The sequence below is a fragment of the Paramormyrops kingsleyae genome, chromosome 8 (assembly GCF_048594095.1).
Source record: "Paramormyrops kingsleyae isolate MSU_618 chromosome 8, PKINGS_0.4, whole genome shotgun sequence".
Classification (NCBI taxonomy): domain Eukaryota; kingdom Metazoa; phylum Chordata; class Actinopteri; order Osteoglossiformes; family Mormyridae; genus Paramormyrops; species Paramormyrops kingsleyae.
The window spans coordinates 5,554,311-5,574,515 of record NC_132804.1 but is presented as its reverse complement, the minus strand read 5'-3'; the positions used below and the strand labels follow the sequence as shown (position 1 = coordinate 5,574,515).

At 45.9% G+C, this 20,205-nt stretch overlaps 1 protein-coding gene and 1 long non-coding RNA gene across 3 annotated transcripts in view; one reads left to right on the top strand and one right to left on the bottom strand.

The window, feature by feature from the left end:
- Positions 1 to 20,205, bottom strand: part of LOC111853260 (neuron navigator 1-like) — a 126,720-nt gene that overhangs the window by 33,864 nt on the left and 72,651 nt on the right. For both annotated transcript variants that reach the window (XM_072715036.1, XM_072715037.1), the window contains exon 8: positions 502 to 640. In XM_072715036.1, the coding sequence (XP_072571137.1) occupies positions 502 to 640 (139 nt within the window). The remainder of the gene's footprint in view (positions 1 to 501; positions 641 to 20,205) is intronic.
- The window catches only part of LOC140592234 (uncharacterized), a 59,405-nt gene that overhangs the window by 36,490 nt on the left and 2,710 nt on the right, over positions 1 to 20,205 (top strand). The gene's annotated exons all lie outside the window — the stretch shown is intronic.

Below are 20,205 nucleotides of genomic sequence, written 5' to 3'. Positions count from 1 at the left end.
CCTGCCGCCTCCTCACTGCCTGTCCTTTGCCCTTACGACACCCCTGCTGGAGTTTCATCGTGTTCTCATAGAATCATCTCCACATTGCATCACGGGCTGTGCCTTGGCTCAGGGGGCTCGTCCTGCTCGGAGCTTAAAGAGCCTGCTCCCCAGTCTGTGTAAAAGGGAACCCCCCCCTCTCCCCCAGGGAGTAGTATGGGAGGGATCAGGAAAGGCAACCGGAGGTCATGTGACACACGCAGGAAACCTGTTTCATACTCTGAATGTAATCAGTCGCAGTTGAGTAGAGGGGCTTGACCTCTGATGTTTCCCCCCCCCCCCCAGTATGTGGCACCAGGAACTCATCGCAACCCCTCTGCACACACTCAGAGATGTAATGGATGTTATCGGTTTCTCCCTTAGCGATTTAAAAGCTGTTTAAGTGTCTGAGTCAGCGGCTGATCCCCCCCCCCCCCGGCCCCACGGTGGCGGGCGGCTACGACGGCGGCGTTCCTCGCTCACCACGACTGAGGAGTTGCGGCGAGAACCGACCGGCGTGGTGGGCAGCGAGTTCAGTGAGGAGCTGGCGTTGAATTCCTCGGAACTGAGGTTGTCGGAGCCGTCGCTTAGGCCGCTGCTGATGGAGCTGCTTTCGTCCCAGCTGGAAAAATCAGTGGGGTGGGTGGGGGGGGATTTTGGTTAGAGCACAGCTTCTGCGGGACACACAAGGGGCACTTTGGTGGGGTTTGAACATCTTCGGTATGCATCAAATTCTTCCCAAGAACATCCACCAACAATTATGGGTTAGCACAACAAGCAACAACACAAGGAAAAAAAATATCATCCACCTAAGACAATACAAGCTGGAAACTTTAAGACACAAAAGCATCCTTGACAGCACAACCCTTTAAAATGAGCCTCATCACCCATCAACCAGGTAGAAGGTGATTTAATGAATTACAAAACAGCAAGATGCCTTTTTCTTCAACGAAAGCCAGAGGTGCTACAAAAAGGAATGATGCTCATTAGATGTTTACCTTTGTGCCGGTCAACTGAATTTGATTTATTTTATGCTGCCTGCACTTTTAAACTCTGCTATCCATGTGACCTTTCCATTCTGTTTTATAATTCCGCAGTTTCTCTTGGGCGGTTTGCTCGGTAGCTATGTGGCCTTTCACCTCCAGGGTTGTGGATCTGCGGGTCCACAGGAGGTTTATGAGGAATGGTGACATAAAATGGTCCATAGTTTGTGAGCGTAGGTCCTGTAAGGGCCGGACAACCCTGGCAGAATGTGTCCTACCTCATGCCCTGTACTTCCAGGGATAGGGTCCAGACTCACCAGAAACCTGCGCAGGATAATCGGTTGTAATCGTTTATGGGAACACAGAGGAGAGGATTTACTGTCACGCGATGCCTTGTGGTTCACCTCTCATACAGTCATTACAAGCGAAGGCCAATCAAATCTAAATTCTGGCCAATCAAATGACATGCAAATCGGCCAATTGGAAGCTGGCAACTTTAAGACACAAAAGGCCAGCAGAACACGTAAGAGCGGGGAGGTTTTGGAAGGTTTTTTGAGGGCTGACTGCCCCTGCTTTCTCGTGCCTCGACATCCATTTCATACAAAGGTGACCAATCTACTGCCAGCACAGCATTGTGGGATGTGGTCACCTCTGGGGTGCGGGCAGGAATCTACAAAAGCACACTTTTCACACAACTGCGTATTAATATTCCAAAAGAACAACAACATAATAAAATTCTAAAGTTTCATATATTGCTGCAGTCAATTCTTCTGTGCGTTCACATTGCATATGTAGCTATAGATGTCCAGGGTGAACCCCTACCTTGTGGTCTGTGCTCCATGGATGGATACCTTTATTATTCAAGCGAAATTGAAATAAATAAGCTACTCTTTCGGAGAAGATTTTCTTGGTTTTTGAATGTTTCTTGAGGGGGGTGACAGCTGGAGGAACCAGCCCAGGAGAGAGAGAGGACACAAGGTTGAGGAAGTGGTCAGTGACGGCTACCTCGTGGGGGGCCGACCTGCCCCTCTTGCTCAGGCCGGACATCGTTGCCAGCATGTCAGTAAGCAGAAGAAAACCATCATTCTGCCACAGCAAGCGTGTCCCTCAGCTCAGCCGGTCACTGGCCCTTACCTACAGACCTCCGCGATGGAAAGCGTCATTCATTCACATGCAAATAAACACGACATACAGTAGGACGGTGTTTTGGGGGGGGCGCATGGATTTCGGGGTAATCTCAGGACGTGGATCACATGACTCCAAGATCTGGAAAAAGTACCCGTCTGTACTAGGTTTTGGACCACAGCGTGTTACGCGAATCTGGCGAGTGACGCGGTCAGACACTCGACTTGCTAATATGCATAGTGCTGTAAGATGTGTGGTTTTGTTTTGCTGCCACAATACTCTGCTCCTAGCAAACTGTACGCTTCAATTCCCGCGTCTTTCTCGTCACACTGGCCACACTTTCCCTTCAGAGAGCACTCAGCCACGCTATGCTGCTGAATTCAGGATTTATCTTACCCCAGTAACTGCACTGCAGCTCTGCATTTCAGTATCCGCTTCAACCTCTGGTTTTGACAAACACTAGAAGGCCAAAAGTATGTGGATACCAGTCTGTCCAACATCTCATTACGAAACCAAGGGTATTAATATGAAGTCAGTCTGTCCTTTGCTATAATAGCCTCTGATCTTCTGGGAAGGCTTTTCATTAGATGCTGAAGCATTGCTGCTGGGATCTGCTGCCATTCAGGTCGTGTATTGATGTTGGGTGATCGGGCCCCTTTCTGTGAGCTTGTGTGACTGACCACTTCACAGCTGAACTTGTTCCCAGATGTTTTGTCCTTCACAGTCACTTCACTCATGGTTATCCAGGGCAGATCTAGCAAGGCAGAAATGTTGGAAAGATGGGGATGATGCCAAGTAGAAAGTGATTAACCTCTCTTGTACAACAACCCTCTATTCTGCTGATAATGGTTGTTGCAGGAGAATGCATAACTGTGTGCTTGATTATAGATCTGTCTATGCAGTGGATGTGGATTAAATAGGAAATTCCTCTGTTTAATTGGGGCGTCTGCATTCTTTCATTCAGAAGAACATCACACTAACGGCTATCCTACACTATAAACACCAGACGACCCTTCACAGCATCTTCCATGCAACGGCGACTGTACGGTAGGCGATGATATTCATGCACACACTCACACAACACCGCCGATTTAGAGACAAGGATTCACCCAGGAGCAACAATCTGGGGAGAAGAAGCCAATCACATACACAGAATTAAACAGCCAACTCTAGAGGCTGGTTTACTTGAGCAAATATATGAACATGTAATATTTAGATTATAAATCCATGTCATTAACTGTTATGCCCCCTGCTGGACTGAAGTGTTTCGCTGCTCATATATGGTGAAGTGGGTAGGAATGTAACCAGTCCATCACAAGACACACACACACAGGGCAGTTCACGTAACTGTAGGGGGAAACTGGAGTACCCATTGAAAACCCACATAATACTCCCACACACAAAGATTGGGGGCGGGGTCAAACCCCCAGCTATGGGGAGGTGGGATGAGGCAACAGCGCCACTTATTGGGCCCTAAAAGCTGGTACACGTGGCAGTCATGCAACATGTAGTTCATTGATTATATGCCATCAGAATGGATAGTGCCAGCATTCTGATTAGCCAGCGCTAAAGCGCAAAGCATCTTCTGTACGTCCGCCTTCCACACAACTCACCCTATACCGGTTTTCAGGGCAGATATTTAGAGGCAGCAAATCCCCTAAGCACATAGCTTGGCACTGGAGGGAGAACTGGAAGAAAATCCATGTCACACACACACTGACACAAACACACAGACACAGACACAGTGCTGGGGGTTAGAATCGACCCCATAATCCTGCTGTGTGACTGTGGGGTAACCACTGCACCATTCACTCATTATAGTTTAATACATCTTCAATAAATCAGTTCAAAATAAGCATGTCACCCCCTACACCCCCCCGTGCTTGTATAGTCTTATCCAGACTGAAACACACAAACACGTGTTGAAAAAAAAATATTTCTCAGCCTGTAGCAAACCAGACAGCAGGCATACCACCCACATAGACTTTCCAATGGAGATTTAAGATTTAATGTTCGACTGTGGGCTAAAAGCTGATGTAACACAGTTTATTTTAGCAATTACTCAATCGAATAAAACAGTACAGGAGGAATATGTGCATCTTGGAATAAGGGACCGTTGAAATTCTCCTGAAAAAAAAAAACGCCCCTTGGAAATACAATTAAAAAGAAAAATTAATAGATCCATTGTGTTGTCATACATTTACATGTAGAACCTCTTTTATTTAGCATTTTTTAAGGGCTCATTAAGGATGACTAGTGGAGATAAGTATGACAAAAATATTTTGATTTAACTGATCAAGTCATTTGGTGATGAGCCCTAGAGCCACCTCACCCATAGAGTCACATGCAAACCTATTATTCACAACGCGATTGCACATTCGTACTTACTACGTCTTAGACAGACCATTGCATACGCAATTAGGTTTCTCCTAAACTCATACTTGATGTTTTATTTGATCATTATTTGGTATGATCAGTGGCTCAATATTCACTCGTGGCATAAGATTAGAAAACGGCCTTATTACGAGCAATTAAATGAGATATATTCCACACGGTGCCTCATAAAATAATGCTGCGGATATTACACACAGTTTGTTACACACTCGTATCAGTTATGTAAATAGGACATAGCCCTGAACGGTGAAAAGAACATTTCTGAAAGTTCCTCCCCCATCTACCGGGCTTCACTGCTGGCTTTGACACCGGCTGGCAGGCGTGCAGGACTGCAAGCCCAGCGGGTGTTCAGGCCCAAAAATAAAAACAGGCATCTGTGAACCTACAAGCAGATTCACTCACCTGGGATGGGAGGGATCCGCACTGAGCCAACACTGTTAGCCAGCACCGTGAGCTGTACTAATAGGGCACAACACTTCATCCACCACCGGGACAACAGGCTTGGAAGCCTCAAGAAACCACTCCAGGACCCACCCATGCGACCCCACACCCCATCTGGTCTTACGTGATCTCTGACTAACAAAAAAGGTGCGACAGAATCGAATCCAGAGATTTTAACCAATTTGAGCCTGTTCGAAATGACCTGTTTAGTACCGTGTGTGTGCTCAGAGACGGACTGCCGTTCCTGGGGTTGGTGTGGCCACCAGGTTAGCCTACCCTGTGGTCTGGGTGGATCCCAAAGCTCCAGCGCAGTGACGGGGACACTGTGTCGTCCTTCGGATGAGACGTAAAAGCAAGTTCCTGACTCCCTGAGGTCATAAAAGATCTCTGGGCATCTGTGGAAAGTGTAAGGGTGGGGGGGGGGGTGGTACCCCGATGTCCTGACTAACACTGTCCACTGCGGCCCTATCAAATCCGGCCCCCTAATCATCCCCTATATCTAACTGGTGAACTCTCTCCTGCCCCTTCACCACCTTAGCTACTGTGTGGTGAGCGTACTGGTACAGAATGGCTGTGTTGCATCATCCAGGAGGGGGCTGCACAGGGGGGGTGGCTGGAGTGGCTCCCCATTCTGTAAAACACTTTGCGTGCCTTAGAAAATGCTATATAAATGTAACATTCATTCATTCATCCTTCCTGGGTGAACGTGAGTCTTGCTCCATCTCCTGCAAAATACCAGATAAGCGACAGGAAGATGGATGGAATTTCCAGTTGGTTCTCAGACAGGAGCTGTCAGTGTGTCCTGATAATGGCAGCAAGACTTACCCCCCCCCCCCCCCCCCTCTCAGTAGAAGCAGCGATAAGCTAACAGCGGCTTCCTGGGACAGCTCTCTCACCCTCACACCCGCCGAGAGACTGAGCGGGAAAACGGCTCGGTGTCCATCGTCTTTAACACCGTGAGTGAAGCCCAGAGTGAGCGCTAGGTCTGTAATCGCGAGGAGCCCGGGCAGGCAGATAATCAGCCCATCGCGGCTGCAACCGTGACCGATTTTCTGGGAACCCTTTCAGTTTTTTCCGGGAAACTATCTTGGAGCCTGAAACACAACCATTCGCTCTCGTGGCTTCTGGTCTAAAAGGTTAAAAGGAGAAGCAGATTTAAAATCACAAAGCAATAACTATATATATGTATTATCTTTCAATTAAAAATGTCATTAAAATAAAATATATAAATTTCACTCATTTTAATTAAAAAAATCTGAAATTCCCCCAAATTTAGGCGAAAGCAGGAAGAAGCCAGACATGTAAATGCAACGGTGGAGTTTTCATATAAAGGTGGAATGAAAGGTTGGCAGGGGGCCACTGGCTTAACCTGCGAGCCCCACACTGACCCCCCCACCCCCAGTGAGAGCTGGCCTGGCAGCCATTTCACAGCAGAGCGTACCACTGCTCAGACGAGGGGACACCACACAAGGTGGGAAAGTGGCTCAGGAATCTGTCCTTCAGGTTGGGGGACGCCACGGGCATTGGGGGGGGGGGGGGGGGGGCAGGGCGATGTAGTGTGACAAGCCCTCCATTTAGCTGAAGCTGTTTACTAATGATACAACACGCTCTTCTGTTTTCTCTCTCACACCTCGGCCAGCCCAGACCACACACTGCGTCCATGTCGGCTGCCTGATGTCGTCTCTGAGACTTTTGTGTTCATTCCTCTCCCTCAGTTTGTAAAGATTCCACAAACAAGCCCCCCCATCTCCACGCTACATGGACCAGTCCAACTTCCCAACCAAAGCAGATCTTACATGGCACCAGCATCAAAAAGACAGAGTCCCAGGGGGTAACCACCATTGGACCCTTTACTGAACACTGTCCCTGGAACATGTTACAGTGACTAACTGAAATATGCTGGTGTAACTTGAGAGGTCTGCAAGCCACTTTGGATGATGGCGTCTGTCGGATCTCAGCGAGACGTCATGCCTGTCTGGGGGCATGTGGCTCAGCAGGATGAGCCTCTGTGCTTGTGATCAGAAGGTTGCGGGTACGAGCCTGGCCTTTAACCCCCAGTCTCATGAGTGTGGCTGCCCTTCGTTGCCAAATTTGCTCCCACCTACATGTATGTCTGCGTGTCATGCAGAGCAAGATAGGGTAGGTGGGAAGAGAATTCCCCCACAAGGGATCGATGAAGCGTCATCGTCATTACGTGTGATCGTTGGAGCCGCCAGTGAGAAGGGGGGGGGGGCGGCCCCCGTTGACATGACGCGGCACTAAGACGAAGCTTACAAGGATAACTGGAGGTGATCCAGCTGAGAGCGGTGAGCCAGACCGCACTGGAAGAGCCGGTGATGATGGGCCACCGCAGCGTGATGCTAATTAAACCAGGCTGCTCTCGGGATTCCATGCGCCGCATTGTCATTCGCTCGTTTCGGGTTGGCGTGGCGGGGGCACGACAGCGGCAAGGGGACTCCGCTGGCCCGTGACGGCACTCACTCGCCGATACCCGGGCGCCCCGGCGGACCAGCTCGGGGCGAAAGGAGCAGAGGACAGAGGGGTCTCAGCCGGGTTAGTGTCCAGGAAGCGACAAAGAACAGCTGCTAGGCAACAGCGAGGTGGCAGGACCCCCCCAGAGGTGAGGATGGACTCTTTGGGTGGGGGTCACCTTGGTGTTCACGCGTGGATTGGAAGCTGTGCACTGCCTTGGGGCCATCCTTGAACCCCACGCCCAAACCAACATAAATATAAATATATTTATAAAGTAGGCAGGATGCCATGGTGACTGGTAGCTTCTCACTCCAGGGTAGGAGATGTGGCATCTCCATGTGAGGAGTTTGATGTTCTCCCTGTCTTTGCATGGCTTCCCCACTGCAATCCAAAGACATGCAGTTATGCAAACTGGCATCTCGAACTCGCCCTGCATCCAGGGGCTTCCTGAGCTTTGGGTCCCGTGTTTCTGAGGTGAGCCCTCATGCCTTCTGTCACCCTGTACTGGAAAAGCAGTTATGGAAGGTGGATCAATATAATATAGGGAAGGGTGACCAGATAATTCCTGTCAGGGAGGGAGCTTGGAGTCACAACAGGATTTATAAGCAACCGTTTCAATCAAAAGAACCTGGATTTCACTTAAGCACTGAGTTCTTGCTGTGTGCTGATTGGTCAGTCTCCTATAATCATGAAGGTGTTACTAATGTTAACGTGAAACAGCTGGATGAGTCTCTCAATCAAGGAAACAAACCAGTCAAAGCGCAAGAAGAACTGAACTAATTAGTCAAGTGCAGGAGCCTTTCAGTGTTAATTTGTAAAACATGAACTAGCTCAAAGTGTCCTTCCTGACATGGATAATCTGGTCACCCTAGTATAGGGTCAATGTCATCAGGTTTCCTAAACTCTCTAAGGAAATTTAGCCATAGCAAACAAAAGATGCATTACCTGTACAATGTGTATAACAGCTCAATACATAAAAGTTGCACTTGTGTTCACTGGCAGACCTTGACCTTAAAGCAGAATGAAAAACCGCCTTAAGTGATTCTGCACGCAGATAAAAGCTGCATCCAATCGATTGATATTTATACCTCAAATGTGTCAAGCTAACAAACCCACCTGATTACAATCTGCTCATTCAGCAGAAACCCCCCCCCCCCCCATCACCGGCAGCCCCAGGATTTGCTTTTCACCGAAAGAGCATTTTTTTAAAGCTGGGATCCCCTCGCAAAACCAGAAACAGATGCAATGGAAATTTTACCCAGTTTGCATGTTTAACCCCAATGTGGCCAAGCTGGGTTTGTGTGTTCCCTTACTAAGCTGCCCACCTCCTACAGTGTCTGATGACAAGCTCGTTCGTACCACCCAGCTGTACCAGGTAACGAGGAGATTTGAGTAATTCTGGCAGCACTGATCTGCCGGTGAGGCTTAACTCACTTGTAGTCTCTGAAGTGCTGTTTTTTTTTTTCGAGACACAATGAAAATCAACCACTACGGCTAATTGGTGGGCTGAGATTTGGAGGGGCAGAGCAGCCTTAGATGAACGGACAGATGGGTTGCAATATGTGCTGCTAGACGGCTTGCTGTGCAAGTCACCGAGGAAACAGATTGATATGACGCTGGACCTTCCAGCTTGCAAGCATTCATGCATTAAATTTAAAGAAAATGCAAAAAAAACCACTGTGTGCTCAAAGAGCGGAACCATTGTTTGCAAATTAAATATTGAGTGACATCTAGGTACAGGCAACAGGTATGGGAGGGGCCAACATAAGGACCGCCTTCGAATCTCATTAGATACACGTGTCAGACGACCTTTCTCAAGAAAAAGCATTGACCAATAGGTTTTTCATGTGCAATCGTGAAGCCCCGCCCACTGTCTGTAAGATTTGACTGCTGACGAAGGCTAAACACCTTTTTATGACTTTAAATGGATGTGATGACTCCGGTAGTGTGATGACTGACGAGGCAAATTCTGCCTTAGCAATCTTGTCCACATCTTGGCAAGTGTCCCAGATAAACCAAAGCAGAATCTCCCCCCAACCCGCAAAAGCTGGCCTGGAGCAGATGCTGTGATTACTAGCTGTTGTGTGTGCCTAAAGGACGACGTTAGATTATATCTCAAACTGGAGCTGGTCTTGATCCTACATGCCATTCCAGCAGAAGTCTACATCAGCAAGGACTCCACAATGGAATCTGATGTGCCTTACTTGAAAAAATCAGACACTCAGAATAACACTATTCATTCATTTATCTGCGTCCATAAGTGATCGATATGCTGGTCGTAGTCAGCTGAGGGCACATAGCAGTGGACCCATTGGATGCGAAACCAGTACAATATCAAAAGGGTACAACAAGCATTATCTTAAATCACCCTTAGTCCTCACCCCGTTCCATAACACCTTCAATATGCAGCTATCTCTTTAAAAAAAGTTAATAAGCCCAGACTCTGGCGTAATTAGCCGGAAGTTAGTGCACAAACGCAGCCTTCACTGGCCTTTTTACCACACGGATCCCTCCCCCACGTCGCTAGACCCGGTAAGTAAGCCATACCACAGCTTGTTATTGCTGTAGCTATACGGCCCATGATAAGTCACTGACTACCATAAAAGCTTTGTGCCTCCAACACAACCCACGTGACGTAAAAAGAAGTCGTGAAACATGCAATGGAGCCCATAGCATTATTAAAATCATATAACATATAGCTTTATCAAAGTTATTACTGTTTCTTTATTAATCAGATCCAAAATAGTAAAAAAAAAAAAAAAAAAAAAAAAAAAAAGCCATTTTCTTGGAAAGCTAAAATACCGGGAATATTGTTAAAATAACTGCCAATGCAACTCTATTGAGTGGTACAAGTATAGGAACCAGTCATATTCCATTGAAATAAAACAGATCTTTGGTTTCTGGCTTGAGATCTCTGTCTGTATATCTGAATGTTTACTTCTTGGATACGTCTTCTAAGACACGTAAATGAGAACCGGCTCGTGGTCAGCAATTATGTGTTCAGGGAATTAAAATAAATGTCATCAATGATGCTCATAATCCAACAAGCAGTGCCAGGAGAGTTTATTCGCATTGACTTAATGTACATTGGCGTTAGCATTAGCTTTCATCGTGAGTCAGCCTTGCGGGGACTCTTGAAAGCCTGAAGTTGGTTACATATCTTTCTTCCCTAGAACATTGTCTATGGAGACTATTGAGCAGAAGTGTAATTCAACAAGGGTCTGGACTTGCTAAAGTTTAGCATTTATGTGACAGGGTTACTGTGCTGGGTTATGGATGTTTTCTTGTATTGCTTAGCTTAGCTTAGGACTGGGTGTTGTAGTATGGAAGCCTGCTCTTCACTGGTGTACAAGGTCATGCTCGACTCGCACGTCTTTACAGTTGACATGAAGTCAAACGACTTTAAAACCAATGACGACGGCAAGTTTTAATAGATGAGACAGGAAAGTACTTGGGAAAGTGTTTAAAGGAACCATTTAGAGGAAATGAAGTGTCAATTATCTCTACTGTAAAGACAAGGAAGGAGCAGGTGAATAAGTGCTCATTCACTGAGGAGCTCATTATGCACAAAGCCGACGAGAAACAGGAAGCTGCAGCAACACTGACGAATTCAAGCCCCGAGAGAATGATGTTTGACAAGGAAGGGGGGCGATGGTTAATTCCACAGGACTGGGTGGGGGGAGGAGAAGAAAAGGTAGAGCCTGGAGAAACCCAACAGCCAGACAGGTCTTGGGCTCTGGGTTCCTGTTGTCAGTGGCTGGGCTCCAGACTCGACGGTTGACTTTGCATGCGTGCTATCGATTCGAACTTCAGAGACTGGGAAAATGTTTTGGTTTGAAAGATGAGGGGCGCAGGATGGAGGTGGGGGGGGGGGGGCATTAAACTCTCTACAGTCCTCCACGGTTTCAGCACAAACTGAAAGCAGCTGTCAGACCTCTCCGGTCTACCCTGGCGTGCCTCTGCTCACAGCTGGGCGGCCTGATCTACACACATTAATAGACTATAATGGGAGCGATCCTGCCTTGCTCAGTTTACAAAGAACCATCACTCCCCTGTGCCCCCCCCCCCAGTGCAAAATTTTACATTTGATTGCCATAATTATTTTTCAGCCGTGCCACTTTCAAAATTGTATTTATGACTTTTAACAGACACATGGTGGGAAAAGAATGACAGCCAAGACCCAGACCTCAGTTAAGCATATCTTGTATTAAGTTAGACCCGGTTTGTGTCCAATGTGACTTAAATTTTATCCATTTACAGACCTGGAAATGTTCCCGGACTATGTACCTCACTCAGTGGAATTACTGGAGGGCCTCTTCTGGGACCAGAGCCAGCAGCTTTCAGGTTGTAAGTCCATGTCTTCAACAGTGACACAACCGGCTCCCCTGACCTTGAAAATGGACCGGTACTTCATTTCTCTTTACTAGGGTGGAGCAGGTTGAGGAAGGCTGACCCCGGGGGTTAGTACCCTCAAATTTTTGCCCCACACTGCTGCAGGAAATTAGCGTCAGCAACAAAGGGCTGCTCTACAGGAGATGACCACAGCCGGCACCCCGTAATTAACCAGAAACTGTCAGGGTAGTCCTGCGGTCTTGATGTACCACACGGAACGCATTAACTCCTCCGTCAGATAATTTCTCCATCCACTAAAACCCTGGCAAGCAAAAATAGAAATGCTGTATTTGAACTCTCTTGATTCTCTCTACAGCTGAAACAAAAAGAAAGTTAATCATGTTCCGACTGAGTTCAAGATGATTAAAATGGTCGGTACAAAACTAATATTTGCAAAGGCAGGGGACCAGTTCTTATCTTTGGGTGATTAGATGGTCAAGACCTTATGCATGGAGAGGTTAATTAAGATTGGAGAATATGTGAAACATATATGTAAAACAAAAAACTCAGACTGCAACTTTAAAAAAAAATCAGGACAGTTAGGCAACAGGATTTCAGAATCTAGTGCACATATGATATATTCGACTTTTAAAAATAAAACATATGAGTCCGTTTTGAAATTCTCAGATGGTATCTCGTATTAAATTTTGGCTTCCTAAAGACTTCTGTGAAATATGGAACGTTAGCTAAATTAACAGCTGGTGCTTCAATTCACCATCTCTGTGACCTTGAAGGTGGTGCAACTCTCCTCGGCTCAAACCGAGTTCCTCTGCTCCTGTTGTCTTCTCAATGGTCCCTCCTTACCTCCTTACTTCAGCTCCATGCAGGAAGGCATCTTCATTGATTTACTACAAGACTTTCTAAACTCCTGTTCAATCCTCTTTCTAAAAGCCCTGAAGTATAACAGTCACGTTAGCAAAAATGTAAAAATGTCAGAGATCATGGGCCACTTTAAACCAAAACAGGGACTGGGGAAGTCAGTACCAGCTTTACATTACTTCTTGAGACCAGAGAGTCTATAGATTCAACTTCCATTCTTTAACTTTAACAACGAGTGACAGAGCTCAAGGTTAATATCTAACAGATGTCTGTTAATAATTACTGTGGGGCGGAGATGCGTGTTTTCAAGGGTGATGGGGTTTTCTGGTATCTGCTCAACCTCAACTGCTTTCTTTAAGGGATAATTTGGGGATTAGCTTCAACCTAGATGACGTTTCAACGTTTCAAGTATTAAGTGTTGACGTTCTGTAAAATGTATACAAGGCTGACCCACGGGGACCGGACTTCGGCAGGCTTGCCGCCGGACATTGTGGAGAGTGTCCCATTTCCCTGTGAGCAGGACAGTTTCTGAAGCTTCTGCTATCTGGTAGAATGAGCTAGCATGCTCAGAAACAAAGAGGTGCCCTTCCATGGGGCTCCTAGCAGGGGGAAAGTGGACACCTCACAATGAAAGAGGATCATGGCCCGGCTGTGTTTCACTCATCGCCCGGCACTGGTGGTCGACATCACTTGCTTTAAAAAGGCGGGACTAAATCCCTCTGCGTGAGCTCTGGCTCAGGAGGCAAAACCATGAACCCGCAGCGGATAGAGGTCCGTAATGGCCGCCTTCAAACCAGGAAACAGGTTCGACTGAAAAAAGGCAGTTCTGCTATGGAATGGATACATTGCTGAGCTTGTGTCATCGCAGCATAGTGCTGTCAATCAAACTTGGGGACATCAGCGGCTTTGCATTACCAAGAACTGAACGGCATGCATGGCATGTAGAATTCAGACCCATGTTCTCATAACGTGTGTCATTATGACAAGTATCCTATTTCATATGAACCTTATTATAACTGGATTAAAAACAATTTGATTTTGCTTCACGTCTGGTCATAAAATGCAATCATCATATCCACTGGCTAGAAATCAAATATATTCAAACTTAATTTGAAAAATACACTGATCAAATGAAACGGCCTCTCACTACGGACACGCCGTGGCCTCACTTACTCCGTCGCTCCACTTGTTGCTCATTCCCAGGGCTGGTGCCCATCCTCCAGCTAACAGGCTTACACAAACACTCTGTTCGCAGGGTTTTTTTTTTTTTTTCCTTCAAAAGGCAAGCCAATAGTTTGAGGAGGAAAGCCATCAGACATTCTGTGTGGTCCTCTTAATACTGGTCCCTGTGGTGAGTGAAACATCTCCCACTTTCTACTGGGACAAGGTAATCTGAGTAAGACTGTGCAACAAGAGTAAGAAACATACCACTGTATGATGTCTCCAACGTCTACAACTACTTCGGGCTACATGTCCAAGAGTGTCTGTCCAAGATTGATTATTTACAAATTCACATTAAAATTATACCAATTCGTACAGGTCTGCAGATTCTCAGTCATAAATAACATAAACAGCATGCTTTCTGGTTTGTTAACAGCCAACATCTTTGGGTACATTGAGTGTTTGGGTTTTCTGGATTAAATACAACCAGGGTAATATGACAAAGCTGCTGATTTTTAAATTATTGCTGAAACAATACACTACTCTTAAAATTTGATCATTGTTAGGGCAGGTGTTATGACTTAACAAAATATAAACAGAGTAAAATATACCTTTCCACTGTCACTTTCAGGATGGATTAATAGTCCTGTCCTCTTTGTCTGCACAGTACTTTTCCCAACACAAGGATCGCTACCTTTTCCAAAGCATCCCCCCCATGTCCACACGTTTCTTCGGACCCACCGCATCCCCACCGTCATTTACCTTCATGTCACGGACGCTCCCTCTCCCGTAACTCTTCAGGGTTGTAAACTGTTTCCATATAGCCAGTCACACGTTACCCCCATTAAAGGAGACTCCGTCTAATTCATCAAACTCTGTTTCTGCAAACTGTCTGAACTGAGAAGTAATAAGCTTCAATAACGAAGTCCGTGCCCCGCATCCTCCTCCCGGCTTAAATGCATGGCTCTAAACAAAGCAGCCGAAAGCAGTCTAAGGTGCGGATACAGCATCATCATTTTACTCTCCGAAATCCACCATATTCGTATACTCATCGTGCTACCTTGTATTAAATGATTAACTTCATCGGGGCTTACAAGAAAGCCAATTCATGTACATCTACAGCCGCTCCCCCTCCCCGATACAGCTGCGATAACCTGCGCTGTATCCCCGCCGATTTACCTTGAGATGTAGTGCATCGTCCTCCCAGCTCGCCGAGCCGGCAGCTGCAGCATTTTCCCACCGAGGACGCGTCCGCTCATCCTCCCGTCGCTTGGCTCGCTCATGGGGACAGCATGCTACGGATCTGCCCGCAGCAGCACACGCTTCCTCACTGCGCTACCATGCGCTGCTCCATCCACATTCAAAGCTGGATGAAGAAAGATCCGCAGCCCACTCTCCCCCACGTAGAGAGAGACTGTAGGCAACACCCCCAAACGTGCCTTCTCTCTACACCTCCTTCTGCTGATCGTAACCAGCTGTAAAACCCAATGCAATGCAGCGTGTAGTCCGCAGAACAGAGCCGACTCAGGCTTATATTTAACACCAGGGCTATTTCTTATATTTTCCACGCGTTTTTTCTCTCCCCCTTCTATCTCATTCTTACTGTGTTCTTTTGAATTACATTTTATTGCGATTTACATCTTTTTTATTTTTTCAAACGCCACAAGTTTAATCTATACAATAACTTATTCATTCGTTTCATTATTATTATTGTCAATTTTGATGTAGCCTACTGCGCCGGCGCGTTTTACAAACTTTGATTTTAATTTGTGCCAACGCTTTCACTGTACGAGGGGTTTGCGGGAAATAAATCGCTGCACTGTTGTCAGCTGGCGCCTCCGTTCACAGCCTCGGTATTGTAACCATACAGAGATTATACGCATTTTGAAGAGAGCAGCACCCACAAAATAAAGTCTGAAACAATAAGGGCGCATTCACAACAAGGAACAAGCTGGCTCTTCTGACCGGGAATTAACATTAAGGAAGTAATGCCTTCGCTGCCCGCTCCCTTGAACCATCAGCTCTGCGATTCAGGAACAAGAAGGTTATTGAAAACTTCTCTGTTGCCCTCCCATGCCAGGTGTGGATGGCCGGAGTGTGTGAGAGGCATGCCCGATCAAGGCACTGGCAGTACCAACACTAACCATTCAACCCCGACAGAGATGCAGAATCCAGCTATTGATCCAGCAGAACACACCTCCCCCAAGAGCAACCACTCATTTGGGCAAATTAGAGTTCCTGCTCAGCTCTGCAAGGGGAAATTAGATATTAATATAGAAAAATAATACGGCTCTACATGTTAAATGGAAGGGCAGCATTTCAGGTCCAGTGTCTTCCAGAGGTGGTGTTCCATGAAGCAGGATTTTCTTAGCTGGATAACTTGTTGGATTTATGGTAGTTTGGGCTAAATGGACTTTATCTTTGTTTACTTACATTTAGCCCAGACTACCTTAAATTCAATAAGTTACCTGGCTAAACAAGAAGTCCTACTTCGTGAAATCCCACCCAGTTCTAGTTCAGAACCACAACCTGGGTCAAACCAGTAGGCTCTGTGTCTATGAAGTTGTTTACAGGGAGGACATTTTTACAGTGTCACACCACAAACTTTGAGCTGTGCTAGAGATGAGTAATTTGACAAACCAGCAGTAACTTTGCTTTGGATGCCATGGTTCCTTAGCTATTCGGGGTTAGATAACCCAGAGAAAGCCCACTTAAGTATAACAGCGCTCTCACAAGTACGTCCTGGGATCATAAGGGAATTTTGATTATAGTAAGGAATACTCCTCCTAGGACTTGAACCCATAACATACTGTTAAGAGCCTGTTACCCAGCACTTAAAAATGCAGCCGCTGTGATGTTCAGATAAATCCGCTCCATAGTCTTACATGATGCCTAAGCAAACTCACAGACTCTGAAATTACCAAGGAAACAGCACTTGAAGGGTGGAGGGGGGAGTGAGGAGGGGGAGGGAGAAGGTAACATGAAGGACTAAAGTAGGGAAAGCAGCCAATCGCAAAGACGGGACAAAAAATTTGAAAATGTCAGTAGCGGATGGAGGCCTTCTTGAATATCTGTTGTCAACAAATAAAATGAAAGCATCTCTATTTAAGCAGTCTAGACAATGGGCAGGAAGAAAAATGCATCATATAAGCAAATGCTGGATAATATATTTTTTGATCACTCTCTAATACTGTCTATATCCATCTCCATCCTGAAAAATCAACAAATACTGTGAGCCAAAACCAAGACAAACACTGACTATTACTCTGTTTTCTTTAACTTGGAGGCATAAAAGCACAAACACTGTTTTAGAGAGCACATGAATCTTATTTTCGGGAGTGTACCGGAAAAGTGCTTACTGGAAAAAACAGAACTTATTAATTAAGTATTCAGTCTAAAGCCAAAACAAACGTAATGCACTGAAGTTGCAGATGTTGCAGATGTCTAGTAGCTGACCAGTCACATGTATTTTTAATAATATTCCAAACAAATTTGGACCTTTTCTGTAGGAAAAAAAGAAATTACTTTAATCATTTTTTTTTCCAAAAAAATGATTATAATTACAAAAATAGGACGTTTCCTAAACTAACTTCAATTTCCCAGCAAGTTCAGTTGGGTGACTTCCTTCCTCCAGCTCAGAATGTGAATCATGTCCCAGCACACAAACACACTGACCTGTTTCCATCTGTGCGCAGAAACGTGAGCAGCCAAACCCTCACGCAAACTCGTAACTGTCGGCTCTTCTGTCAATATTTGCGGTCGGCTCACTGTGATGGACCTACAATTGTTTGTCTGGCGCTCTGAATGAAACATATAAAAGCCTTTGGGGCTGGTGTTGGTAATAACACCAGATGTTCCAATATAGGTTGTTCCTCTCGCAGACGAGGGCCGTTGTAACAACATCAGCTCACCAAAAATGTGTCCGCCTGCTGCAGGCTAACCGCCGTTATCAGACATTATAGCTGTTTTCTCTATTGTTCTCATTTCTTGCTCATCATCAATTTGTTCATTTTTGCTACACCTTTGTTTGGTGGGTCTTTGATTTCTGTGGATCATTCTAAATCAAAAACATTCAATGATACTGAATCTTCCAGATAGTTTCTGGAAGGCGCCCCCTCCCCACCAAACTGTGTACAGTTACTCCAGCTTGAACATCTCCCGCAAAGCCACGTATTACTGACTTCCTCTGCTCCAGCATGATCATGTCTGAAGGATTGGTGAGGATGATATTACAGCTAGTTTTTCTGTTGGTTCTCTAATCCTACAAAAGTCGTCTGGGATCGTTCCATGTGGAATAATCTTAATGTCAGACCACAGTACTTGAATGTCACAGTCATTCAATGATCTTGCATGATTTCAAGGACACTCATGGGAAAAGCAGCCATAACCAGGGTGACTCAGTGCGAAAGCCCTGCTGCCTCATGCCCTGACCTGTTCATGCTCTCCCCGCGTTTCACTGCTTTCCTCCAGGTCCTCCATTTTCCTCTCATAGTCCAAAGGCATGCATTTGGGATAAAAGGCATCTCTAAATTTCCCTAAATAGTGTATGACTGTGTGTGTCCTGCATTATGCCTGGGAAAGCCTCCAGATGATCTCTATAAGTGGGTTGGAGCTTAGAAGATGGACGAGAGAGAGAAAGAGCAGAAAACTCTGCTGAAGATGCATATTTACCACTTTAAAAGATGCTCTGGAGCCTCCAGGCTGAACATGGTACACCCAGAGAAGGCTGGGATCCTAAGTGCCTTTTGTCGTTTGACTGACGGTGTCCCTTTATAAAGAACATCTACCTGCTACCCCTGTCCTACTCCACCAGGCTGTGATGTCATTTCCTCTTTTGCTTTTCTCCTGGAACACCTCTTGCGGTAGGTTCCCCTTTGACAAGCGATGCCCATATGTATATATAGCCCTGAATACCAGCCAGGAGGGCTCTCCACAAACACATACCAAACGGAGAGTGGGATGGGGGTGTTTATGAGAATCTGTCCTAACATCCTGACCACAAGACTGCATCTTCTCCAAAAAAAAAAAATCAGAGGGTAAAATCAGCAGCGATTCATTCGTAAATCAAGAAAAGCCAAAGTGAGCTGATCTCAACCAATCGTGGTGAACATTTACTCAGATCCTGTGTATGGACCTAGAAATTAGAAATCTTCAGTTTCGTTTCGTCGTGCTGGATCAAGAGACAGGGGGCAGTGGCTTTTATTTTTTTGGCATAACTTTTTCTTTTCCTAGTGAGAATCAGGGTGTGGTCCACGGCGAAGCACGGGACAGGAGAAGAGGCTTGTGCTTTGGGGAGCTGCAGTGGTCTGGTGGTCTCCACCACAACTGAGGGTGGTCCCCCTGGAGGGGGGGGGGGGGGTGATCCGGCCAGGAAAGGTAATGCAAAGACGAGCAATCCAGGCGTCCAAAGCCAGACCCTGCTGGTGTGTTGAAAGCATCTGACGGGGTCTGTAGCTTCAATAGCACTGATGTCCTTTGCCAAGCCAGAGAAGACGAATGTTTACTCTGTAAAAGTACTCTGGCCTCAAATTAATATTTCTGGAGAAATATCTGGTGAAGATGGACCCTTCAAAATTTCAGTTTTGTATTTTGAATCCCATTACATGAAACCTGTCACCAAGAACTCCAGTAGGTCTGTTTCATTATGTTACCTTACACTGACTGAAAAAGTGATTTAAGTGTAATGAAAACTCTGGAGTATATTGAAGATGGCCTTTTTCTGTAAGACCATTAACTTTTTAAAGACCCAGAATTGCACACAGCAACTTTACAGTGAAAATTGCTTTATAAATAATGGCTGAAATTCATTTCTGGCTCAACACATGAATGCTGTTTGCCTCACTATTCAAATGTGAGTTTGCAATTGCAGGTTAAGGGAAAACTGATCCCAGAAGCTACTGGGTCAGGCCTGGCGAAGTGGAACCGGGCACGTAATCGGTTTCATGCATTCCGCAAGAAAAGATAATAATGCCTTCTCCCTCCATCTAGACTTTTTTATGTTAGGGCCAAAAACCCAACTGATTTCATGGTTCTTTGCTCTGTGCTGTTGCCAGTCGACAGAGAGATGCTGAGGCCAGATGAAATCATACTCATTCAAGCACAAAAAATAGGCAAGTATATTATGTTAAATGATTGTTATTAATGATTTTTTTAAATGAATGTTACATTTCTATACAGCACTTTTCAAGACGTTTTACAGAACCAATGGGGAGCCACTCCAGCCACCCCCCCTGTGCAGCCCCCACCTGGATGATGCCAGTCAGCCACCCTGCACCAGTATGCTCACCACACAGTAGCTAAGGTGGTGAAGGGGCAGGAGAGAATTCACCAGTTAGATATAGGGGATGATTAGGAGGGCAGATTTGATAGGGCCACAGTGGACAGTGTTAGCCAGGACCTC